This window comes from Coturnix japonica, chromosome 11, assembly GCF_054131305.1.
Source record: "Coturnix japonica strain WE chromosome 11, WE-NBRP24, whole genome shotgun sequence".
Lineage (NCBI taxonomy): Eukaryota > Metazoa > Chordata > Aves > Galliformes > Phasianidae > Coturnix > Coturnix japonica.
The window spans coordinates 16141715-16168694 of record NC_140673.1 but is presented as its reverse complement, the minus strand read 5'-3'; the positions used below and the strand labels follow the sequence as shown (position 1 = coordinate 16168694).

Sequence of the window (26980 nt, the reverse complement as noted above, 5' to 3'; positions counted from 1 at the left end):
TCAGTTGTGCAAAAAAGATTTAATTAAATAAGAAAATATAAAAGGCTCATCCCACCCTCTTCTCTCAAAGAACTGTCAATGAACTCTCCCGAATTTCTCCTTCTTCCTTGGACAAAAGGGACGAACTTCCACTATCCAAGTCCTCTGCAGATTCTCTGGCCTCTGAGGGTGCAGGACACAAAACAAACAAACAAACCATTAAGCCATTAGTTTCAGCAGTTTCTTTTTGCAGTTTGCTCACACAGAAGCAGCGTTTTCAATATTCTTTTCCTTTTAATCACAGTTTCCTCAAAGACAGTTATTTCATAACACAGAACCATCTCAATAGAGGATACAACCCTGCACAGGGTTTTGTTTCTGAAGGAGAAAGCAGGGTAATGTTAGAGATTCTTTTAGGTTTTAAATCTCAGTCTCTTAGTCATGCAGCTAAGTAGAATATTTATCCCATACAAAACTCTTCATCTCCTGAGTTCAAATTGTTCTCTTGATTTGTTTTAAATGTTGTTTTTGGGGTTGCTACATAAATGTATTACAACTGTAATGAATTATAAATCATTAGCAGTTTTGTTAGGGTTTCAATTAAGATGGGGAATTATTGAGAAATTCTCAATGGACAATTAAGATGAAGCACATATGTGCTCCTTCCTCATATTCCAGCATCCCAAAGATGGTGTCAAGCTGCATGAATCCATGAGCTAAGGTTGGTGAGGTTAAAGCTGCACAGTAACTTGTGCTTTAGGACAGGCTGCTGCGTTCTGTTGAGATCACATCATGAAGCCCTCATTTCCCAAACTGGTCTTAAGCTGTGCATCCCGAGAACCCTTCCTTAATGAGCACTGACTCCTGTCACCTCGCAGTGAGGTCACCAAATGCCACTGGTTGGTAGCACTCAAGCGGCACAAAAATAAACTACAGCCAAGCAGGCACGTGATTCACATGCTGCTCTCATTGATATTTTCAGCATTTGATCCAAATAGGAATTCAAAGACATTTTTGAACATTTAATGTCAGAGGCTTCATTAGGAAACTTTACCCAAAGGGAATTGATGAAGCATAGTTACTGTCTTATTAGGATCGGTTCTACATCTGGCAAACATGGACAGTACACAGGACACAGCGTGCACCTGTACAGTCTCAATGGAATGTGTACAAGAAAATAGAAGCATTTCACCCAGAAACATCAGAGGTCACATTTTGTCTACATTAAATCTAGTGTATAATCAATTAACATTTATATGCCAGATATGTACGGAGTAATGCAAAAAGATTATTTTTGCCCCTAAGTCCTGTGAAAACTTTTATAATCCCCTACTATCTTCAGCCATGACTGACCTTGTATGCTGAAATCAGAGCACCTGTATTTTTTGCTGTGAGCAAGTCAAGCATCAAAACATTGCATAAAAGAATCTGCTTCACAAAGAAGCTCGACAGACAAATCTGAACTTTGGTTTAGTCTGTAAGTATAGTAAGTTTTATTTAATACAAATATAGATTGTCTGCACTCAAAAAGAACATGTTTTTTTGACCTTGATAGTATTGCCTATGAATTAAGACTGCCCAGTCTCTGCCATCATAAAACTCTTGGCAGTTTACTCAATGTAAAATTTGAACTCTGGGTTTAAACTACCTGCAAAAACAGCAGGTAAAGCAACCAAGTGTTGCCATGCTCTCCTTTACTCTGTAAGGGGTCTTAACACAGAACAGGAGTATGATTATGGTGACACACTTCTACAGAAGTGATTTTCTTGCCTACAAATTACAGTGACATAAAGCCCTCTCCCATTCTGATGTTCTGAACATGCTTTTCCTGAAAGAAACACGAGGACTGGAAACTTGGGAGAATCCAGTACCAGGAAATAAAGTGCTTGTTTGCAATCCCTATCTGTGCGGTATGCCTAAATACACAGCCAAGCCAGAGCAAGGACAGTGTAAAATGCTTAGCTTCCATGTATAAGATCCTAAGAAACACTAAAGGGAAGAGGGAAAGCTTACAAATACACACAAATTATCTTTAATATTCCTGAGTTACCTTTATTATTCCTGAGACCTTACTAAAATGCTCAGTTTGCAGCATTCTGCAGGTCACTATTTACTTCTATTTCTATTCCTTCAAAAGAACTTGTTACAACTTGACCAGAAGTATCAGGAATGTAATTGTTTTGCCAAGGCAACTTTCAAAAGTAACTTCTCTGTTGGCCCGATAAAAAAGTAACATCCTCCACAGGTCAAACTCTAAGGCTTTATGAAGACAACAAAAATGGAGAAAAAAGAAAAAAAAAGTTGTGAAAATCATGTTCCTTTTGCCATTAGCAACAGCATCTTCCTGTCACAACTTCCACAGCCCAACATGTGCTTGATCATGATGGAATTTACAGAAACAGTTACCAAAACAGAATAAGAAAATGTTTCCCAAAGCCTGCAATAGTTGACAACATTCCCCAAATACCAGCTTTGGGGATGAGAGCTGAGTGAAGGATCCCTGCAGCAGGGGAGGGTCACTGTCTGGAAGATGCACTCTTGCACTGCACTGGGGCAGAGAGCTATCTGAACTTCCCAGCTATCTGCTCTCTTCCCTCAGCCTTCTGCTCTATGTTCATACCACCATGCAGCAGCAAAAGCTCAAAATACAGTCACTCATTCACTACTTCTTGGTGCCTGTACCCTTACACACACAACCTCTCTGCCAGCTCTAGGGGTGATAATGACAACCACACAGTTCAGACTGAGGTTATGAGTTAACAAGTTGTAATTCCCTCCTGACATTTAAATCACAGGGGGTAGGGCTGACTGCCTTTAGGTAGCAAGGGACCTAGACCTAGAAACAAGGTACCTAATTTCTGTGTACAGCAGGAAGTCCACATGCAGTCCTAAGGTGAACACTGGCAAATAAAGCTACTAGACAAGACTCCTGTCTCTTCCCTTGGCATGCTGTCTCACTCTGTCCTGCAGTTCATAGAACAAGATCTCTCCAACAGATCACTCAGTGAAATCTAGCCAGAACTGTGAAGACCCATGGATGTTCAATATCATGGTACAGTATCATTAGTCTCAGATGTATTCAATCTCACTATACACATACAGATCTGTGATTCAGTTGCTGCAGGGAAACAGTAACAGCCAACTTATTCTGAAGCTTTTCTTACAGGGTAACCCAATAACTGAAAAGTATGCAACTGGGTAGCTAAGTCGACAGCTAGCTGGGGACTAAAAGCTGCATGCAGACACAGACTCAGGGATAAATACAAGAATGAACCTAAAAACTAAAATACAAATTTCTGCTAGACCTGGACTGCCCATTAAGCTAAGTTCAAGATCAAAACTTTCCCTCAGCTAAGTACTTCACAAAATAACAGTGCTTTAACCAACCCAAAAAAGCTGCTTTGCCATTACAATTTCAATGATTGTACTATAATTGAGGATTATTTGTCCAATTTTAGGAGTTACACTGGGAAATCATGATGATTCCCTTTTCTGGAGCAGACTGACTTACAACTAATCTTCCACTGACAGCTTAACCTTTTAGAAACAACCCCACTGAAATGCTATGTACAAAATTTAGCACAAGTCTGCATTACCTTAGTGGCTAAAATTATACAAAAATGGATGAAGCACCAGTAAACAAACTTAGGACAAACACATACGATACCACTTACTGATGCAAGCCATCAACTTCAACATTCATGACAGAATATTTATAACAGTTTTTTAATAGCAATCTTTTAGATTCCGAGGGAAATAAATACAAGACGTACAGTACATTCCTGGCATTAATAATGGGTGTATCCTTGATTATTGTTTATCCAACTAAAATATCTAAGTATAGCATAACAGGAAATAAATATATGCTTACCTTGGCCAAGAACCACCATGTCATTCTTCAGTTTTTTCAAGACCACAAATAATGTTGGGTACTCAATTATTACTTTGTTTTTCAGATTTTCTAGGAGGCTTCTACTGGCATCCAGTTCATTGTACCTTAGAAATAACAGGAAAGTTTATTTTGGATTTTAATACTACCAAGAACACAATGTACACTTTCTTAAAAATAAAAAATAATTTAAAAAAATATAGTTTTCTGTCAGTTCATAAAATTTTCAGATGATATCATGCTCAGAAGAAATATCTTATGATTCAAATTACATATTTGGGTTTATTACCCAATCACATTCATTTTATTTTTAAACATTTCTAGCACCTAAGTCTGAGAACATGAGGAAAACTGAATTCAAATTCCTTTACAGGCGAAGATATTTTCAGAGTTCTTAGTGAATATCTTGACCAAAATCAGATTCTAAACTGAAATTAATTTAATTAATTTTTATTTAATTAATTTAATTTAAAATTAAACTGAACACCTGCTCAGCAGTTATATCCTAGAAATGTAATATTCTCTCTCATCTCTGTAAGAGGAAACCTGCACGTGGGATCTTAGGGAAAGCAAGGGCTATATCAAAACCCTTCTACAACAGAAACCCTGTTTCTTTCACTTGATGCAACCGCAGCATCCAACAAATGCTCTGATATTACACTACAATCTGAGTTACGCAATTCTTTCTGTAATCAGGATTATTCTATTACTATTAAGCTACTGTATCACTTAAAGCCAAAGGAAGTTCCAAGCCAAAATACACTGTGGGCAATAAATTTCACATAGCTGCTCTTCCTTTTTTGATCACTTATCTATTATGCAGTTGGGCTTTCTTCTGTCACGCTACCCCCAAAACAAATAAACAACAACAACAACAACAAAACCTTTATCAAGAAATCTCACAGCAAACAAAACCAACCAAACAAAAAAGCCCAACAACACTGTATAGGTGAAGGGAATTTATCCTTCATGATTTTCAGTAATGTGTGATTAAGAACTGTAAATCAGAGGAGTCAGTAGATAAGATTACTGAAGGCCAAACAGAATTTTAGTTCTTTGGATTTCAAAGAAACATAGTTTGAACAGAAACTATTTCTCTCTCATATTCGACTTCAAATCATCATGAAAATATCTGGTTTCATGTCTCTCTCAACCCAAAGTAATTATGACCTGTTCTTAGTGAAACCCTTTAAAAGGGTAACAGTATTCTGCAGTCCTTATTGAATGAATATATCCATTACATATGGACTAACACACATGAAATGAAGTATATTTACTCCTTTATTTACAGTACTCTAAATGCAAAATATGGCAATACCTTTCCTTTGGCAAGAACTTCAACACATTCTTTTCTGGTTAAGCAAACATTTACTACTAAGAGGCTAAACTAATTCACATGCCACAATACACTTTCCATTATCTCATGTTTTAGACAAAACATCTTTAGTGTCCAGCTTGGCATAAGATAAAACATTTGTACTTAGAACTATTTTATGATAGTAAATTACTAAAGCGTTAGATCACTAAGTCAGAGCTTTATCTTTTTTGTTCTTAAAGTATATTTTATTGGTTGACAAAGACAGAGAAAAAAATCCAAATGTTCAGTTCATAATCTGTGCTGTAAACTTTAGGGAGAATATAACAAAGAGCCTAGTGCTTCTCATTCTCAGACTTTGTAGTTTGTTTCTGTCCTACCAAGACAACAGCCTATCACACTCCTTCTTTTACACACAAACACATCAAGGTTTCCTGCTAATCCACCTGTCAGCCCCTTCCTTCACTGAGCACATTTATGATCTTGAAAGAAGAATACCTGTCACTCAATTTCAGCCAAATATAGGATGGCTCTGCTGAGCAAGACAGACTTTATCAGAATAAAAACCTTCCCAACTTATTAAAGAAGTAAAACAGTCATACCAAGTGGGTGAGCAGCACAAGCCTCTAGCCACGAGACTGCCCTGTAATACCACTTTTCCAGAAACCTAACTCACCACTTCAATTTTTGCCTGTGACAAAAACTGAAAAGTGTGAATCCTCAAAAAGAAACAGAATGGCTTCTTACAAGTCATGTACCACAAGCAGCCGAACACACAGACCCTGGTGTTAGCAAAGGGCCAAGGACTCACCATAGACAGGGGTGGGCAAGGCTGGCACAGTGCAGTGAGAACTGAACACACACTGCTGTCCCCCTCTGCCTCACTCAGCTCACGGGTTCTGAGGGACTACTCTTTATATCCTCCCTGGATCTTTGTCCCCCTTATTTACCTGCTACACATTTCCTCTGCCCCTTCCATTCACTCCCTCAGTTTCTGTGTCCTACTCCCCCCACCTAATGTGCTTCCCTGAATATTTTCCTGCCTTAAGCAAGGCGTTATGCCCTTGTCACAAAATAGGAAAATGGCCTGGATTTTTTCTCCAGAAGATTCCATTTGTAAGGACCACAAAGAGACAATCTTGGCAGACAACAGCTTTTGGTTTTAGCTGGAATGAAGTAACAATAACGGCTTTTTAAAAGACAAAAATTAAACAAAAATTGCCTGCCAGCAAGCAGTTTGAATGGCTACAAAAAACTGAGACAACTGAGAAAACTTAACAAGATTCAGCAATCCTACATCTGTTCCCTTAGAATCTTTAACATTTGCTCTATGCATTGCTTTGTTACCTTTACCAAATTGCTGAAGCTAAATGTGGCTTTGCACTTTTGTCGGCACCTGCAAACTTCTGCAAAGGGTAACTTCACTATCTATAGATATTCTGCTGCCTTCCAGGAACTCAAAAATTCAGCTTCCTAATCTGTCTCCCACACACGGGAATGCTATATTAGGTCACAGCATCACAACAAACTCTCTCAAAGGGAGCCCTGGGCTATCACTCGCTGGTGCAACTTGTCTCCACAAATTCAGACAGCAGGAAATTCCCTGCTGATCAGGTTTTCCTGAATGTCATCTACAGGAACTTTGATTTTAATAATAGAGAAAAATCTGCAATCTGGAATTAAAGATAAATTGTAACCATGTTATTTCTTTAATTTAGTCTTCTGGCTATTGGAAAGAGAGTAAAGAAGATTTTTTTTAACCAGTCTAAATAATTACAACCATCAGTAAAATAGATGTTTGTATAACAGCGTTCCTAACTTTCCTGAGAGAGGTATCAGCTAAAACTTTTATTCACATTTTAAACAATGACGATTTTTCTTCCTGAGTGGAAACATCAAAATATTTCCTTTGCATAATTCAGATACAATAAATCATGTTTATCTACTTCAGGGCAAAAATCTACAGTATTCTGCTAATTTATGAGAAGAAAGAACATTCCTCCCCCACTCGATGTCCCCAAGCGAAGGAGGGCAGCATTTTCTAGGTATCTGCATTTGCCTAGAAGAAAGCAAATACTGGGTACAGCTTTTAAATGCTCTCCCAAGCACTCATTGTGAAGTGCTGTAGCATAGCAAAGATAATAGCTACCAGATGGACTTTCATTCCTAAGTGGTGAATAACCTCTTCGTGTGGTTATGATTTGGTGAACATGGAAGTAGTGAAATGCACTCTTGAATTAGATATGAAAGGAAAGTTATATGGCAGAAAGTAAACATGTTGTACTGAAATAAGGCAGACTTTAATATTAAACTTTGTCACAACTCTGACATTCTAAAAATCCATAAAAGTCAATTTTTGCAGTCCATATGCATGGAAAAGAAATAGAAAATTCAGTAAGAAACAGGGCAGAGTCTTAAAAAAAAAAAACAAACACAAAAAGAGAAACCATAAAGGATATTACTTCTGTAATATTTCCTTTGTAACATAATTCTTAACAACAGCTGAACTATACTGAACTATACTACACAGCCCCTTCTTCAAACCAGATCACCTTTTTCAGCAACATCTCAATCACAGCAGAGTAATTTTTCTTTCTTTTCAGAAAAAAATGGAAAATTAAGACAAGCAGCAGCCCCTTCTAACCAGCATTTGGCCCACCTGTCCTGTTAGGAAGCAGCTGAAAAGTACAAGAAGAAAAGCTGCCAGTATGCCAAGGAAAGCATCTCAGAGTTCATTATCTCCTCCTAACAACACCTATATATACAGAATGCAAAAAGGCACATAGCAGAAATTGTGACATTGTTCCTTTTCATTCCTGTATTTTAACCACAGGCCATCTGTACACAAAAACCCTATTAAGATAAGCTATAACAAACCAGCCTCCTCTCTTTTCTGGGTCGTAAGAGGCAAATCAAAACACTTCTGAAAACTGAAGTATAAACAAGGAGAAATTATTATAGAATACTATTCTTACCAACATATTTCAGAAATTTCCTGGAAGTAAAAAAAAAAAAAAAAAAAAAAGCAGTAATGCCTAAGAAAAGATCAGAGGGACACTAATTGACACCTAGATTATTGGGTACAATAGTAGCTGTCCAGAAAGATTCATTGGTTTGATCATGTTCACCCTATAAAATATACAAAAGAGTTAATGGAAAGTAGAGATAAGCAACATAAAAGTATGTTACTGTAGAAGCACAAAGACTATCCTTGTTTAAATCTCTCGAGAATGAGGCAATTGCATGAAGGAAAAAACACAGTAAAAGTTCTTCAGTGACAACCATGGAAAAATGTATCAATTGATGGCAAAAACCATAAAGCAGATAAGGCATCTGTTACAACAATTTAGTGGACAGAGCATTAAGAGAGATGCGGTAAAAGGACTCAGGATACAAAATAATCTAAAGATTAAGTGAAGAATAAACCATCTCGAATTTTTTAGTTAAGGGAGAAAGTATAATAAAACAAACAGGAGGAAAATATGAAGCTAACTAATGTCATTTTCTTGGATTCAGTAGAATTTAGTTCAAAGAACACAGAAACTGCGATACTGAAATATTTTCCCCATCTCGTAAGACATAATGACAAGAAAAAATAAAATCCAGCAGCAAGTAAGCATACTATCCATTAAGTGCATCACAGCAACTGTCCTTTACAGAAGCAGAAGTTTGCCAGGGAACTGCACATACTGCTCAAAAGCTTATGGCTTATAAATCTAAGTTGTTTATGCAGGTACATAGTAAGAGGGTATAGGATGACTAAGACTACACTGCAATAACAAACCAGCACAAAGAGTCAATGACAGCCAGAAGGCCTGAAGAGAAAATTAAAATTCACGAGGTAAGTTATTAGAAAGAGAAATGAGTTGAATACCAAAGATGAATTACTCTAGTTTCAAAAAATGCAAAGATTTTAGTGGCATCTCTAGCATAAGCAAAAACTGTGGGTGGTTCCCCAAAAAGGCAGGGAAATCAAGTTAAGTGACTTGTAGCATTAATAAAAAACTGGCATAATCATGGGGAAAAAGTGACTGTCACAGGCCTACTTCAATTACAGTACTTGTTACACAACCTCATGAGATGATATTGTAAATAATTACAGAGATGGGGAGTTTCCCAAGCGATAACAAAGGATGTGAAAAATTCTTAATAAACCAAGTTCAGAAAACGAATAGGTCAAATCTTACTTGAAAGCTTAAGTCAGCAGTGCATTGACAAGATTTACAGAAGTACAGGGCTGATTAGAAATAAGCCCTCAAAAACTGGCAATAATTTTCTTGTTACGCTTCGGTTTACCTAATGAACCTCTACCTCAGAAACCAGAGTTGTTACTTTTGGAATTCAAGATCCCCAAATAGCAAATTCAAAGCTTTCAAATTTTGCTCATATGAAGACGCTCTGAATATCGGTAACACTCTGGGCTAAATGGTGGATGCATTTCCAGAAATTGATACTTATTAGCATGGAAATCAAAGTGCAATAAGCCTTCCATTAAGGGGTTACTAACGCTTTACAAAGAAAAGGAAAAGCTCTGAAATAAAGAAAACAAATTATTTTCTTGGCAAACAAGCAGGAAGGTCAATTCCCTCCTTGGCGGGGTCGAAACAATCAGTCCTAGCTCATTTCCGTCAGGAAGAAGAAAAAACAGAGGGATTCCCCTTTGGCAGCATCATAAGGAAATAACAAGATCTCTCTTTTCCCACTGGAGCTCAAAGAGGTTCCCCTTTACTACGCCTCTGTGAAAACATTGATGGCTAATGTGCCATTTTTCACAGTGCTGCAGCTTCCAAGTTCAGTCTATCACTTCAGCTATTCTCAAACACAAATGAATGTGTATGTTTGCTTCTAAAAGTGTTTCATTCCAGCCTCCCTGTGCTGCCTGGTGATCAAAACTGAGAAACTCAGCTAGCTGCAAGTCAGAGACTCACTTACCTTTTCCTTCCATGAATAGCAATTAAACAGAATCTCTAAGGCATATCCTCTGTCTACTTCTGGAAAATACTGAATAGCAATCCAAATGCATAACACTGAATTAAATCCTCCAGTACATCCTACAACATGTTCCTTCCCTTCTATAACTCAATTTCAGCAACTGTCTCCTCAGGCCAAGGGGCAACAGAGGTGTTTCCAAACTGCAGTCTTCTCTTGGACTCCACAGCCTGCCTTCTTGCCTTTGAGTCTGCCTTACACGTGCACACTACACTGCGCACAGACTGCAGTGAAAGCCATACTATCCCTATGTTGCATATTATGACCATATGCTTAAGTTCATCTCTGCTCCCCAGAAGAGGTGAAGGGCTGGAGTAAACTGCAAGAACTGCTCTAGGAACAGTCATTCCTACATGCATACTTACTTGGAGAGAGGAGAGAAAATCTGCATACACACTCGCTGAGTATGCCACTCCTATTCTATAAATCCTGTTATGATGCAGAAAAGAGGCTACTATGCAGTTTTCCTTATATTTTAGAATTTGGGGTCTGCCTACCTGCTTTGCAAGCTTGATGGCTTTGTACATCTTTGAATCTGCCTGTGGTGCTTGCAGAACACTACTGGATGACTAGACAGGGCAAACTGCTGGGTGAAGCCAACACTAACACTTTTATTGGTATCTCATTCTCCACCTCTTTACTTACTCACACATTCTTCCTCTGCAAGAGGTCTGGATCTTACTTGCTGCAACACAAACTGCAGAATTTTGGAGCTGAGACTGTGACTTCAAATAAATCTTTGTGCAACAGATGTCTCAGCCTGAGATTCTCTAGCTGGGACACTCCAAAAACCCTAATGCAATACCATTAATTATAAAACAGTTCATCCAAAATAATTCAGCGTGTGTTACAAAATACTGGATTGTTGCTTTAAAAAACAGGCACATACTGGTTCATAAAGGAATTCCTTTCAGGAAAAAAAGAAGAAAAAAAAAAAAAAAGAATGATTGCTCAAGATAGTAAGATGGACAAATTCTGTTTGTTTGGAATCATCCCAAAAATCTTCTCAAAGGTCAAGTAATTGTAGTCAGGCATCATAAACAATTAGCTATGCATGCTACGGATTCAGATCATACATACTTTCTATAATCAGCAATGATTAGTTTTCTGCTTTCCTTTTATGTTGTGTAAGACAGGATTTGGGTTAAGAACGTAAGTAGATAGGAAGGAAAACTGACTACTTTTTACAGTAAAAGCTGCATATTCTGGAATCTCTTGCTCCCCATTGCTTTTGTCAGCAGAGAGACCAATGTTCAGGGAAACAAGGCGCAAGTGAGAAGTGATGCTGAAATTGCTGCAGTAACAAACCTGGGAAGGCTAAAAATGACCTACAAGAAAATGGAACAAAAGTATTCGGTAAGAAAACCACAAGTTTTATTAAAAAAATAAACCAAAACAAAAGCCAGCATTCTGGGAAAAAGCAGCAGCAAGCAGTACACAGGAGTGTTGTGTTTAAGAAACAGACTACAGACCTAAAGCTATTTCCCTTCAACAGTACGAAGTAGCCAGAGCCTGACTACAGTTGTGCAGTGAAGAATGACTATTGTAAGCTAGCTCCCTGCCTTTGAAAGGGTGGCAGGGCTGCTTTTGTGCCAGCTGCTGTGAGCCAGAGAAGAGTAATGAATTCTACTGTCAATCTTCAGCTGGCGTAGGCTAAAGCCAGCTTGGGGTCTGTTCCAACTCATGCCAAGGCCAGCAGTTCAGCTAGGGATTTGTATCCCTAATTCCTGTCTCATGTACACCATGTACTAAATAAATGGGAAGAGAAATTGTTTCTTAAGTAAGACTAAAGAATCTTAACAAAACACCACAAACTTTTCAACACCTGCAGGAAATGCAGAGAAAAATAATGCTTGAGAAGGCCCAGCCTCAGTATGTTTGTTCTGATAAATGAATCAAGTAGCATTTTTGAAATGATTTCTAAATATGATCAATAGTTGATCCATGTACCATGCTGGTAGCAGTGGTTTTTTGTTGTTGTTGTTTTTTTTTTTAAACAACCAAACCACATATGAAAAGCAGAAAGTAAAATCTATAAGCTCCACTGGTTTCACATGAAGTTATTCAGAAACTATAATGCAGAAGGAAGTGCCCTAGGAAGATCATACAAAAAAATAACACTATCTAAGGAAAACACTAACACTACAAATACAATCTAACAGTATTTTATACTCATAAAATCACTGACAGAGAGTCAGATACATAACAGACGTTTTTGTACAGACAAGAAAACAAATAGTTCAATATAAATATTACATTTTAAAATATTTGTTTCCATTAATTCATATTACTCTTTGAATTCCCAGACAATAAAAGTCTGTTGGCGTACAGAGGCTAAAGCAAAAAGAACTTACTTCATCTTCCTAAATCTATTACTGTGACTACTGCGACCTACTAATGTGATCTAACCCACAGATACTGAAAAACAATAGAGTACAAAAGAAAATTCTCTTTGAGCACAGAACTCAGTCATCCAAGGAAAGAACTCTAATTTCTGCCAGCTGATCTTGAGACAGGGAAGTGCTCCAACATTACTAACATCATCCAGGCTTCTGGGAAGCAACTGCACTGGATCAGTCAGAGCAAAATAAGCGTTCACCACCATAAAGCAATGACATTTAGTAGAGAAGAACCTCCAATACTTGTTTAGTATTTTCTTCCCTGTGGTCCACAAGAATTAAGAAGCAAACATGCCAACGTTCTCATGTTGCACCAGCCAAAGTCACCACAGAAAGTAAGAAGCCCCTTGATGTTGCAACTGGCACAAAAATGCTTTGGATAATTTTGGCAATGAAAGAAACATGAGCTGCACCAGTACCACTGCTACAAACACCAACACTACAACTGACCTGATACACCAACATCCCAAGGTAGCTTGGCTATTTTACAACACGAAAGCTATTTTGCACTCAGTTCCTGGAAGGATATGGTCCAGTGAAAGCAGTGGGCTTCACAAGGCTTCTAAGGCCAGACAGGCTGTTTTACAAGCACCTAAATAGTCCATCATTCGACCTAAAAAGACTCTCAAAATATTCTATAGTGACACATTCTGAAGCGATTTGAATATACTAACAGGTAAAAAAGAAAAATTTTATATAAAGGTCTAATAATGACATTTAAGAAAGGACTGTTTTTTAATTCCATTAAACAAAACAAATGTGGTTAAAGACAGACCAAATGACTTCATGAAAGATGTTACTGAATCCAGAAAGAGAGATCACTGAACTGCCTCTTAGATAAAAATATCCATGGTAAACTCAGTCTGTTCTAGTTCATTTTCCCTTAAAAACAGGATGATCTTACACAATAAGGAAGAGTAAGTACCTCTCCAGCCATTAACTTAACCTGTAACAAATATCAAGGATCTGTTGAATTTACAAGTTGCTTTTTTCTGTTGTTGTTGTTTTGTTTTATTTGTTACATGAAGCCTAATAAGGCAATTCTCAGGAAAAGAAGAAAGTGCATTTCCCAAATCAGACTGTGTAATTTGGCAGTTGCATTTTTTCTTCCCTTAGTGGAAAAAACAATACTCTTACCGTATGAAGTCACTTTGAAGGCATCCCAAATAAAGGACTGAAGGCAGTCAGGACATTAATTTATCCTGAAGAAAGAAAAGACTACTTTATGAAAGAATGTAGACTGTAAAACCCATCCAAGAGGCAGTGGCTAAACCTTTCTTGGAATAGTTTCAACCAAGGAGAGAATGGACACCAACTAAATATTGCATAAGAGGTGATAGAGGCAAGTACCACAAATGGAAAACTAACAAACCACTCAAATGCAGATGCTTTCCAAACCAGGGTTTTAAAAAAAGAAGAGTTGTGTAACACTCGTGACTTTGAATCTTTCTTCATAAGATTCTTTATAAAGTGCAACTAAATGAGAAGACAATCAAGTGATGCGAGGATTCTAGTGTTATTGGCTATTAGGTGACAGGTACAGAGGAGAGGATACAAAGAGTGATTATGCTTTAGGTTACTCCAAACAATCATGGAGTGCTATGAACTCATACTGAAAACAATTCTTACAAGTTGGTTTTAGATTAGATAGGAGCTAGAGATCAGGGAACAAGAAAGCCAAAACATGAGCTTATCACAGATGGGAAAGTTGCCTTGCCACAACTGAAAAGCAGCTAGGAGCAAGAAAACATGCAGCACGTTGTTTGGTTATTATTCATAATATACAGCAATAGATTTATCCAGTTGCTTTTCGAAGTTTTTCAGAACTCCTGTGAATAAGTGGAAATCTGCATTGCAGGGTTAATTTATAACTTTGGAGAAAGAAAAAAAAACTCCCAAGACTTAAAGCATTCTGTAAAGGACCTTCAAAATGAAAGGACTGTTTGCGATGAAATGCAGAAAACAGCCAAAAATGAACCACAAACTCCGGTTTCATAAACATTCCCAGGAAATACTAAAATCCTTCTGTAACATACTTATCTTAAAACTAGCAGACAAGTATTTTATAACCCATAATAATCCAGCTTAGATGTTCTCTGAAACACCACTACACTGCCTCAGTAATCCATAATCCCAACTATGAAAAATATTTCTCAAATGGTTCTGTTAAGCCAAAAAACAACATCCAAACAAACAGCACAAATCTTTGTTTTTCAGCCTTCCCATTACCTAGAATTCATGGAGAAGTAATTTCTGGCAGGTCCAGGGGAAGTTTGGGTAACAGGCTGTTTATGTAGATTTACATCATTAGTAGACTATACCAATCCTACTCCTCCAGCCTGCCCACGGAGTGACAAAGAGCGTTTTGCCATGCTGGAACAGAGTCCAGAACTGTATGGAATGCGGTGGTAAAGGGTGAGCTAATAGAGACACTCAAGATGACACAAAGCAGCAGTCAGCAGCCACAGCTAGGGACTGAGCAGACCTGGTTAAAGCATTCCCACTGCAAATTCAGGTATTGATTTTTACCATGAGACAACATACGCCCTAATTAATTTAACTGGGGGGAATCATAAAGTAGACAAAACCAGAGAAAATGCCCTCTTAACTATAGTGCAACTAGAGTAAAAGTTTAGATTCCCTCAGAGAACCTCAGTCACAGCAGCTGTGCTAGCACAAGCACACCAGAGCTTGCTGGCAGAGACAAAGCCTGTGCTGACAAAAGTTGCTTTTCTGCTGACATGACAGTCCCATCACTTCAAACAAATTTTGTTCTTTCCTTCAGAAGCAGAATTTCTTTTCAGCACTCTGCTTCCATGACTGGTGCACACAGCTACAGCTGGGCCTGCTCCACTGACCAGGAGATGCACTTCTAATGGAAAATAATAGAGCTGATTCTTGGAATACAGATGAGGCTCAAATGTCAGGATATTTCATAGGCTTTTTCTAAAAAGCTTCATGAAAAAGAATCTCTAAGCTAAGGAAGCATTATACCCTCTTATGAAGAGCAAAATGGTTCATTAATAAAAGAAACTGATGAGCAACAGAGATTGTCCACTTTGACACTAGTTTATTTCCCAAGCCTTCTATGCAATTCACATGCCCTATTTCAAAAGATCAAGAGGTGAATTTTACCTGCTATTGCAAAAACAAGTTTTTCTTCCTTTCTAAAAACCCTGAAATGTAAAAGAAACCAAGCACCTATCTGAAAGGTCAAGCCAAGTAGTCATTTAAACAGTTGCTAACTGTTATAATATCACTGAAAAATATCCTGAAGCATTAAAACTAAGATACTGGGGGAAAAAACTAAAGAATGTGTATAAATTCCTATATTTTAAAGATACAAATGAATATTCAGTGTCATTTTCTGAATGCTGCCTTTCCAATCACACAGTAACAAGTGACATAAAGTAGTAACAATCTGAATGCATTTTCAGTTTTTGCTACATTAATTGAGTACAAAGAAGGGGGCGGAAGTTGTTCACGCTCCAGGAACCTGTCCTGAGCCGTACTGCTCAGGTGATGAACAGCAGATAAACCCAAGCATGCCAAAAACATTCTAAGATTAGACCAATTTCTTTGCTTTGTTGCACCACTATATACAACCTGAATGGACGAAGTGCCTGTGCTGAATTCATGGAAAATACAGTAAAGAGAAAAAACAGAAATCTGCACCCAGCCAGGTCCTTCCACACTGACCTTACCAGGGAAGTTTACAATACCAGTATTTTTCATTTCCCTTCTAAGAACACAATTTGCTATTCTTAAAGGAAATGAAAATCAGCTGAGACATTTTACTCAAAATAATAGGTTTATAGGTGAGAACTCTGATGGCAAATGTTACAAACTGTTTCAAACAGTGATTTCAAAGACGGAAAAAAATTAAAACTATGAGGAGTTTATATTTCTGGGGTTTGAGTGATCAAGTACGTTATTCTCATCCGAATAATACTTAGTGGGAAAAGAAATGTGGCATAAACAGGGAGTTCAGTTACAACTATATCTTTTTTTCTCCTTAGAAATAATATATTTAGGGAAACATGCTATTTCCACTTGTTACATTTGAAGAAAAGAATGTACATTAAAAACCCTAACTAGGAATCACTGGTCAACCTCACTAAGCTACACTAAAGCTGGTACACATCCTTTTCAGTAACAATGACAACAGTGTGGAATGTTCAAAATGGCATTTATACCATCAAAAATGATTTACTTAATGTTTATTTTTGAAATTCAAGATCATTGTCTGTTCAGGAAACAAAGAAAGCAATCCTTCACAAGTCAGAATTCTGGGAACCACACCCAGCAATACTGTAGCATGAAGCGTGGTGAGCCAGTAACTGAGAAAAATGTGTTACTTCAGATGCTGCCACCGGATGCAGATGAACAAGTCAGTTTTGATGCAATACTTTAAAAAGACAGGTATCCCCCTCACTCTCCTGGGGGGTTAAAATGTCCACAGAGATGCTCAAAGAAGGGAATGGAAGTCCATACTTTTGCTGATTAACAGCTGAGTACTTTGCTGCTTAATACTCATCTAGAAGTGAATTGAGTCACTTGCATGGATGGCAGCTGAAGCAGCTCAGGTACAGACACACTTGCCATTCCACCAATCTAGCTGCAAGTGCAATAGTTCTTAAACTGTACAAGTAAATGGAATCTACAAATCACAATATTTGAGCAGATACTTCAGTACTGACATACAAACAGACAAAGAAATAAGATCCTTGCTGCATCATTTTTAAGGTGGCTGGTAATTACGCACAGAAGTTAATACACGGGATTGGGCTATTTCTCCTCCATGTATTAAAGTTAAAGAAATGTGTTATTTCTTTCTGCTGTATTTAATTAATACACACACAAACCAAAGAGCCACCTTACCTGGTGGAGTTTTGCTTCCTGTTCTCTATTTTCATTAAAATTTGTACATCTGACTGAGGAGACATTGTATATATCTTTAATCTGAAAAACACAATATGCAACAGAAATGAAGAAACTTTGATGTACATCAGACTCTTCTCCTATCATCTGTAAAAAATGAGAATCTTTTACAAGTAAACAGGCAAAAGCATTTATTTCTTCATCAAAAAAGTACATTTTCCGCATCTTAAATACCTTCTAAAAATTACGGCTGTAATTATTGGTATGTTTTTCTAACTCCTCCAAACAAAAGGATCACTGTAACCCCCACTGGGCTGAATTACGCTACGTTTCTTAGAATCAGAGATGCTTTACTTGATCTCTATGTTATAAATCTTTGTTACCTTCTCCTGGTTTAAATGTGGGGGCTATATTCTAGGATAACTTGGTTGGTGAAAGCTGGAATGGTTTTCATCACAGCAACTAAAGCTGTACAGCTGAAAGGGACCTCAGCCATCCATGTTTGAAGTGCAGTGAGGTTAACCAACCTGTTCAGAACCACTCCCACCTTTTATTAACAAAAGTATATGGACAAGGCAGAAAACAACTCGATACGCACCTTTGGCAAATGACAGGATCTGACTCTACTGGATCAATGTAGGGCTTAAGGATATCAGTGAGCGTTTTATCCTCTGGCACCCTTTCCCCAAAGATAAAAATCAAATACGTAAGACATGGTTCATCACGCACAGAGAACTCTATTATCTGAGTCATTTAGAGAAAGCTGTACATTTGCACGCTACTGTGGTACACCTGAATACTTCATGGGTGGATTGTAAATGTGGATCAATACAGCCCAGGTAATTGACAATTCTTTATCAGTTTCAACACTAAAACTTCATTGGCATCTGCAAGGAGTAAACAGATGAGTATCTCCAGATCGAAACCCTGCAGCATAACATGCTGTCTGTACAGACCTAGAAGTAGATACTGGCATATTTCATATCTACCGTTAGACTAGGAAAAAAGGAGAGAAACATTTGTCAATAAAAGCTGAATTTTTGGCTTTTACAAAATGCACTTGCAGGATTTCCTACAAAGTAAACAATGAAAACATTTCATTGTATGTGCAGGTCAGCTCCAGCACACAGGCAAAGAAGGAATGGAAATCTTGCTGCACTTCAGCCCCATGAGAGCAGAACAGATTAACTGAAGGGGTATCGCTACTGTAAACGTACAAGCTGCTTGTTTACTGCCAGGAAGGAGTAGCAGTCAAATATTTCCTTTGATTTGACAACCTCCCAAGACTTCAAAGAAGAAAGTACTGTGCAACTTTAAATGCCCTTAAAATTTGAATGCCCTTTTAGTTAAGACACAAAATATTATTCAAGTTTACCTCATATCACAGAAACAGTTAAGAATGGCTCAAAATATTTTCCATTTGAATTCCAACAGAGTAATTTCTAAGAATCCATTTTTCAAACTTTACCTTTTTAAAGTGTATTCAGCATGACAGTGAGGAAATACAAGCTTCAAATGCCAGTAGAACTTCTGCTCCCTGAAAAGAAGAAGAAATGCAGATTCTTAATGCCTCACTAGTCAGCTGGTAACTACTACTTGTCTTCCCACAGCACAACCTAAATACAAGAGATGCTGGGGCAGGAAGGGAAGCTGCCTTTCAGTAGAACAGTGAAAACAGACGCTGGAAAGAATAAATGTACTACATAACTAGCAGGAAGCTTCTGTAAGAGACAAAACTTGATGTTACATTCCATTCTCCAGTTCGCTGGTTGGCAAACCATCCTGCCTCTAAAGCAAGAATAATTAGTATCTGAGAACAGAAACTTCTGAAGCATGGTTGCAGTGCAGTATGGCATCAGGAAAGGTAGAACTGCCTACAGGGTGTCCCTCTAGATTAGGAATCTGCTGAAGGCAACAGTGACTTCAAGCAAAGCATTTTTCCTTTTACTGCTTTAAATTCTCCCGTCATGTTCAATGAGTGTAAAAACCTTTTTCTAAGTGAAATCTCATAAGAAAAAGCACAGTCTGAAAGGCAGGTTCATGGCTCTCCCCTCTGGTTTAGAATTTCACATTTGTGACAAACAGTAAAGATTCAGAAAGCAGACGCCAGGTATCTATGTGAAGCACAGGAATTTCAACTGGTATTTTTAAATTTTCTTTTATTTTTACAACTTAAAACTCATGAATCCTTATATCTAAGATAATCAGCAACAGTTATGCAAAGATTCTGGTACTGCTACAATTAAAAATAAACACACTGTTGCTCAAACACGCTGTTTAATTTGCTTATCAAGCAGATGGAACTATCCAGCAGGATCTAGCTGCCTGCAGAGACAAGCATACATGCAATCAAGTAAAAAAGCAGTAAACAAGTTAGTTGCTAAGCTCAATTAACTACCATATCAACTTTTAGATGCAGGCACCTTATAAAGCACACTTACCAAATACATAATTATTGATTTAAGTTACGCCTAGGGGAAAGCTAAGCTTCACAGCTGAGCTACACTCCTCATAGTCTAAGTACAATCACGGTATTATCTTTTATCTTCACCCCCACAAAAAAGACGCAAGAACCCTCCAACGAGCTAACAATTAATATATTAGAATAAACTGAACTACAGGTGGTTAAGGTCCACAAAGCAACACATGACTCTGTAGAGCTGTATGTGCCTTGTGATTTTTGCCCTGTATCTGCTCATGCTTGTTAAAACTGAGAATGAAGAATCCCTCCTTAAATGAAGAGGTCAAGTTACAGCAGATCAGGTCTGAAGCAGGTAAGAAAATGGTATGACCAAAGCTGGACAGTAAGAGACAAAACATTATTAATTACACTGCACACACAGTGTGAAGCTGACAACTCGCCTTGCAGATTTTCATGTTATTTTGTGTATTGCTATGATATGGTCTTAAATTACTGAACTGAAAAAGAAACAACTCAAAATCAGCAAGTATTCTCAAAATTTGAAAGGTTTTTGCAAGTTGAGTAAAACAAATTTTTCAAATTCCTCATCTTAACAACTGAAAGAAGCATCTGATGAGGCTTTTATAAACACACTATTTACTAACCTGAGCCCTTCTAGCATTTTTTCCATTTAATTCACCACTAATTTGTTCCATCAGACCATACACACCTATCTGAAGTGACCAACACTTATTGTGACGTGGACTCTCTTTCTGTCAAATCTCTAAAGAGAGACCTTCAAATAAGGTACTGCCAGATACCTGGCACTCCCCTGAAGCAGAAACAGCAAGGCATGACAATGATGACAGAAGCATGTATGCGGTCTGAAGGGCCATTTCTTCTAACAGAAACTCCAGTGAGAAATGTTCCAGAAATACTTCTAGCTATCTGCTACCTGTTAGGATTACTCTGTGTCCACAGAAACTGTGGTCACACAGCACATTCTGATTTCACATGCAAGACCAGTTTGCTGTGGGCTCACTGAGGCAGACTCAGTTCATCTCTGCAGCTGTATAATCAGCTTAAGAGGGATCTTTTCAGACTCTCACCCTCCCTCCCCCTTCCAGGCACAATCTAGTCTATGGATTAGTGAACAGAAAGAGCTGGAATCAGGAAGATTGAACATGAAATTTAAAAATATCAGAAAGTTCCAATTTGTCAGAAAGTTCCACCTTGGAAAAACAGAAACACTGATATTTTTCAGCATGCTAAAAGCTAAACCAAGGTGAACTCATCTCTCTGCAAAATATGCTTGCCTAACAGTAAATGACAAGCAGAAAGAGGTAAAAGCTGGGTAGAAGAAGGCAAGAAAGAAAGAAGCTTAGAACTGGAATAGCCTCACACACTTTGCTGTCAAGCAAAGTATAGAAAAGCTATAATACTTTTGCACAAGTTTCCATAAGCAGAAAAAAATGTCAATTATTAAAGGGAAGCATCCCTCACCATCACTTTCTTCTGCCCAATAAAGAACTTGATGTCAACTCTAGATGCTATCAAGGCTGCTTCACAACAAGTTCAGATTTATGTCAGATATCCTGGCTCCAAATCTCACTGACTTCATTTTCCATTATGGCTCACTGGGGTAGTATTTCCTTCAAATGTAACTGACATGTACTATGTTCATTGTCTAAATGAAAAATGCTTAATTGTGTAAGTCATCCTGAGTTGAGAAACAGCTCACGCTGCTTGAAGCGTTCCACGCCACTCGGCTGCCATGGAACGTCAATCCAGTTTGCTTGAATACCAAAACCCTGACTATAAAGTTATCAAACAGCACAGATCTGGATGAGGCACAGCACATCCTTGATGTCAGTAAAAACAGCATCACAGCCCATCCCTGCATTGCTTGGCTTCACATCCTATTTTGGCTACTTCAGAAGCACAGAAACTGATCAGAGAGAAAAAGAGAAGCTAAGGACCTCATCCCCTGCATTAGATGTAGCTGCAAATGGTGTCTAGAGCTGCACAGGCTGTTCTGCCATTACTGTTCTACACTAGAGTAACTCTTTCCCTTTCACTTTTCCTAAAACTTCCAAATAATTACCTTCTGTAATCAATATAATTTTTCCTCTTTGCTTTTTCTTTTTTTCCAAAGACCAACACGTACATGATTTTTAAATTCATGACAGCTGAAACAGGTTTTTATTGCTAGTACTATAAAGACAGCACTGATAAACACAACTGTTACTTCCATCTAGCTCTTGGCACAGCTATAAAGATTTTCTTCACTGGTTCTAGAGTTAATGCAGTACCCTGGAAGACATTTAAAGTACTTTGGGTGTATGCAGTATAGATGCTGGCAATTTAAAGGACAGGATCATAGATCTACAGAAGATTTTGGGATCTGGAGACCTGACGTACATGCCTTAGTGGATTTTTAAAAGTGTTTTTGAACTGATAAAAGAGATGAAAAGGAAACAGTGACCTTATCCTTAAACTATCCTCAAATTTCACAATACTCAGTACTCTCACCACATGCATCAAGGTTTAATTGAAACATGTGGTACTGTGTATCAACTCCTTTGGATAATGTCACCTTTCACAACTTACTTAAGCAATGAAGATTTAGTCCAAGTAAGTGACTAGATTCTCTTGCAGAATCCAAACAAACATTAACAGAAGATATCATACAGAAGCGTGATGGTTTCCTTCTCCCCCTTCCACCAATTTACACATTCCATGCCAAAATGAGTTCTGCTGTATTTGAACAACAGCACACTAAAAGGGATGTCTCCATTCTGATGGAGCTTCATTAAGCTGGTTCCTGGATTTGACATATAAACAATAAATATTTCTACTGCAACACTTCTACTGAAAGCTCAAATGTTTCCTAGTTACGGTAAACAAGACAATCAATGAAAAAGATGAAGAATAATTCCACTGCAACACATATGGTCTTCTGTCAAGGGACCTCCCAGCAGCAAGAGATGTCACTGACCATGTGTGCAATAAGCAAACACCATGGTTTTGAGCTGAGAGCCCTGTGTAAACCAGAGGAAGACTCCTAAGAAGCCAAACTGTAATTATCTTTAACAAAAAAAAACCACTGTCCACTTCTATAAACAAACAAAATGACCATCAGATCCACTATGAAAAGTAAACAACTAAAAAAAAAACACACAAAAACTCAGCTACAGAACTCAGTAACTACTCATTTTTACATGGGGATGGTCTGAGAAACTACTGACAGACTGAAATGCACCAAGGTCATGCTCTCTGCTCACTTCAGATCAGCACTTCTTTGCTTGCGATGTCACTTTTGCAGGTCCTGGAAAGCAAGCAGAACTGTGCACTAAGTGATAGTCCAACTGAAGTTTAACAGCTCCAGCACAGCAACATGATCCCCCAAACCAGCCCATATAATTCCTTGGTAAATTCTTAACATGAGCAACACTCAATAAAATTCATTCTAATTATCCTTACCTAGTTCAAGACTAAAGGACCAACCTTTTAGGGTTTTCACATGCACCTCAGAGTAGTTTCCACAGCACTGATGATCACTTAACTGCTGCTAATCTCAAGGTTCCACACTACATTTTACTCACATCTGTATGATGCCCTAAGCCATACGCAAGCCAAATAAGACTTCACAAACTGGACTCAAACTCCATTTGCTAAAGATCCTCTATTATCTGCGTTATTTGAGATTACAAGTTAGTCTAATTCACACGTTACCTAGCACTGGCACATATGCTTTCATAACACTGAATTTCGCAAACCAACTAATGGAAGCTAGGAAATGAAAAGTGGCTAACACATCCGAACAACCACAGACTTGCCCTGCAGAGCTGGCAGGGGCAGGGAATGACACCAGAACACATCTTGTACCTTCTCACTTTGCATGGCTCTCCTCCCTGTCTCAAACAGCCCAGCAGCTTGGCTCACATAGAGAGTACAAAGGAGACATCTGAGCAGGTACACAGCCTTCCACACACCTATGTGGAGCTGCCTCCAATCTCCACGCCCTGTAGCAACCTTTCCACAAATCCTGGCTGACACAAAGCATGAGTGTGGGCTCAGGTCTACAGAACACAGATACTGGCAATTACCAGGTATTAAATTCACAGAGAGCAACTACTAGCACAGCTTTCCCCATTTGACTGTAGTTATGTGTCCTATCTCTAAGTCATATGGGACAGGTGTTAAATGTCTGATAGATGCTTTCTGTTTCAATCACACCTTGGGCTATATTTCTCAGACACCCAGATATGGATTAGGTATAACATACCTACTAAAAAAAATAAAATAAATAGCTCTTAACCTATATCACTGAATTCAAACCATTTGTGCACATTGCTACATGAATAACAGAAGTAGTAGAAGAGAAGAAAAATCACTCCTGTAGTGATCCCAGAGCATATCCTGTACCCTTGGAAAGCATTTGCAGATGGTTCCTTCCTACTCTTTTATGAGCAAAGGACAACATAGTGTTCCTCTGCCTCAGAACAGAACAGATAATAGATAGGAACAAATGACCAGGGGCTGCCAAGAAGCCTGGGTTGTTGTCTGTCCAAGAGGGACACCTGGTGGCTGGTCCCCACTGGGGCACCTCCCCTACCTATAGGTCATTGTTTTTAAGTCACAGAATAGGGAGAAAATTGCATAAGGAAAGCAGAACTTGCCACCAAAACTAAGAATGCAAAAAAACCCAAGATAATCTGGATCTGGCACATCTGATTACTAAGAGAAGCAAAGATGGCACTTGTTTGGGTATCAGAGGAAACTCAGAAGAGTGGATAAAAGAACTTTTATCCACTGCAGCCTTTCCTTATCCTTTTCCGTACACAAACTCCAGCATACACCAATCCTACAATGGTGGCAACAGAGGTAAATGGAATAGGAGTGACACATATCCCACCCCAAGGCAGCTTTTTGCAGGGACAGGAATCTTTTGTAACCATTCCATATTATATTTAACAGATGAGATACACAACAGCACTGATTCCTCCTCCTCATCATGTTGGTAGTTTTCAAAATAAAGCCTGAAACTCAAACAGCCTAAAAAACATGAACTGCAGCAGGAAACACTAAATCTAAATAGTTCGTGTAGAAAAGTTGTGCATCTAAAAGATTCTGAAAGTGAGCATGCTGGTGAATTTACATTTGCACCATTATGTGTTCAGCAAAAGCAAAATATCATTGCCTGGCAGCTAACTGGGGACTCACTTCTTAATAAAGATGGTTGAATTTTCTCTTCTTTTGGTGAATCCAATGGGCAGTGTCTTCAGATTGATATTATGCCTTCGAGCTCTGTTTCTCAAGTAATTGATCTACCAAAAATAAAAAAATATATACATACATGTTTTAGACTGAACAATATTATTTGAATTATAGGAAAACTACAGAAAGAACAGCTGTGTATGGGATATTTTAAGAATGTGCATGATGATAGCAATTTATTCTTCCATGCAATTGGATGTTTGTATTACTACTGCATAAGCCCTGAGACCTCTCCAAAATCTGGGGTTGTTCACACCTATACAGCTGAGATCCCAATCCTGAAACCCAGCCTGGGAGCACCTCTGTAGGAACTCTAAGGCAGCAAACCCATGCCCAGCAATCACAACTGCTCACATGAAACGTACGTATTTATTTGTTGTCGGCCGATGCACAGACAGATCTCGAGCAGCAGCATCAGCTGCTCTTCCCACATCTTCCAGGAACCGATAATCTGAAGGGGAAAAAAGCCAACACAGAACAGAAAAAAAACTGTAGTGTCGAGCTATTAGAAATGATGAGTTCTGAAAAGCAGCTGGAACGTTCTTACCGCTCAGAAGGTTCAAGTCGGTAAATTCAGTCACAGAAACAAATGCAGTTTTGTCCCTGACTCCACTACAGCTCAGGGCAACCTTGTGCTTCTTCACACACAACAGGCTGAAATGACACACACACGTCAGTGTCACATCCAATGGAACAGCAGACAGAATTCGGACAGAATTAATTCAGGTAACAGCTACCTGCACGAGTATTTCATGCATCGTGGGCACCGGTACTTGGCCTCCTCTTCGCCACACGTCTCACATCTGAAAGAAGCAGAAAGCAGCTCTTGATGTCGGGCAGGGCATCAGCTGCACGTGGCAATGGCCCCTAGAGGGAAAGCCCCAATGCTGTCAGCCCAGCCCACCCACATGGCACTGCGGGCACATCTCCACACACACCCCAGGGCCCTGCCTATGTTAAAACACGCTGTAGAGATGCTCTGGGGAATGCAAAGCCAGAATGTGGAGCTGGACACACAGTAAGGCTGCATTGGTGTGTGCTGTGCAGCCTGCTCCAGCCTCCACCACAGCCACAGCTTTTCTGCAGTTATACCTTTCACACAGTGCATTGTTATTTCTCTCGTGGTCTGAGACCCCCTGAACGCCGCATCCCACGCCCACTACGGGACACAAATACCATACGAGAGTCTGGCCAGCAACGAAGCCCACGAGCCGAGACCTCGCAGACACGAAGCCCCGCCCCGTCGTTCCGGAGCCGCCTGGCGGTGTTGCGCGGCACCGCACGGACCAAGCACCGCGGGACAGTTTCCGTACACCTCGAAATAAAACCAGAATCGGGTCCGCCTCTTTGCTGCACACCCGCGCCACGCAAGGGATGGCAGACGCCGCTCCCGGAGACCATCCTCTCCCCCAGCCCCGTCCCGCACACGGACGAAACGAGCCGCCCCACGCGGCCGCTCGACCCGCCCTCTCATTTCGGCGGCCGCTCTTTCCGCGGATCCCGGTTTGCGCTCCCCGGACCGGGCCGCGACCCCGCCCGCACCCGCACCTTTGCAGGGCCATCTTCCGCCCGCCGACCGCACCATGCAGACTCTCCCCTCCCTGCCCCGCCATGGCCGCTCCGCACCGCCCCCACGCGCTGCACGACGCGGCCCCGTCGGGGCGGGCCCGGCCGCTGCGTTTCCTGGGCGGCGGCGACCCCTGGCGGCTCACAGCTCTCCCTCCTGTTCGCGGAGCCCTGCGCCCTCTTCCTCTTTGCACCCCATCGCTGCAAAAACTCCCTTCTCCTGTGCTTTGGTTGCAAGTTTGTAACTGCGAAGAAAAACAGTGACAGGAAGAGATGGCACA

The 26980-nt window shown here is 39.3% G+C and overlaps 1 protein-coding gene across 2 annotated transcripts; it reads right to left on the bottom strand.

The window, feature by feature from the left end:
• ZNHIT6 (zinc finger HIT-type containing 6) lies at window positions 1–26766 on the bottom strand. Of its 2 annotated transcripts, XR_014932781.1 has the most exons (11): window positions 26682–26766; window positions 25871–25936; window positions 25681–25787; window positions 25499–25584; window positions 25080–25183; window positions 18921–18989; window positions 18051–18131; window positions 17453–17533; window positions 13709–13773; window positions 3851–3975; window positions 1–162 (listed from the first exon to the last, which is right to left on the bottom strand). XR_014932781.1 is itself a non-coding variant. In XM_085511463.1 (10 exons), the coding sequence occupies exons 1-10, from the start codon at window positions 26744–26746 to the stop codon at window positions 65–67; spliced, it is 882 nt and encodes a 293-aa protein (XP_085367589.1). In that variant the 5' UTR covers window positions 26747–26766; the 3' UTR covers window positions 1–64. The 2 variants fall into 2 exon arrangements, 1 of the variants encoding a protein (XP_085367589.1); XM_085511463.1 differs by lacking the exon at window positions 13709–13773.
• Window positions 26767–26980: the final 214 nt, after the last annotated feature.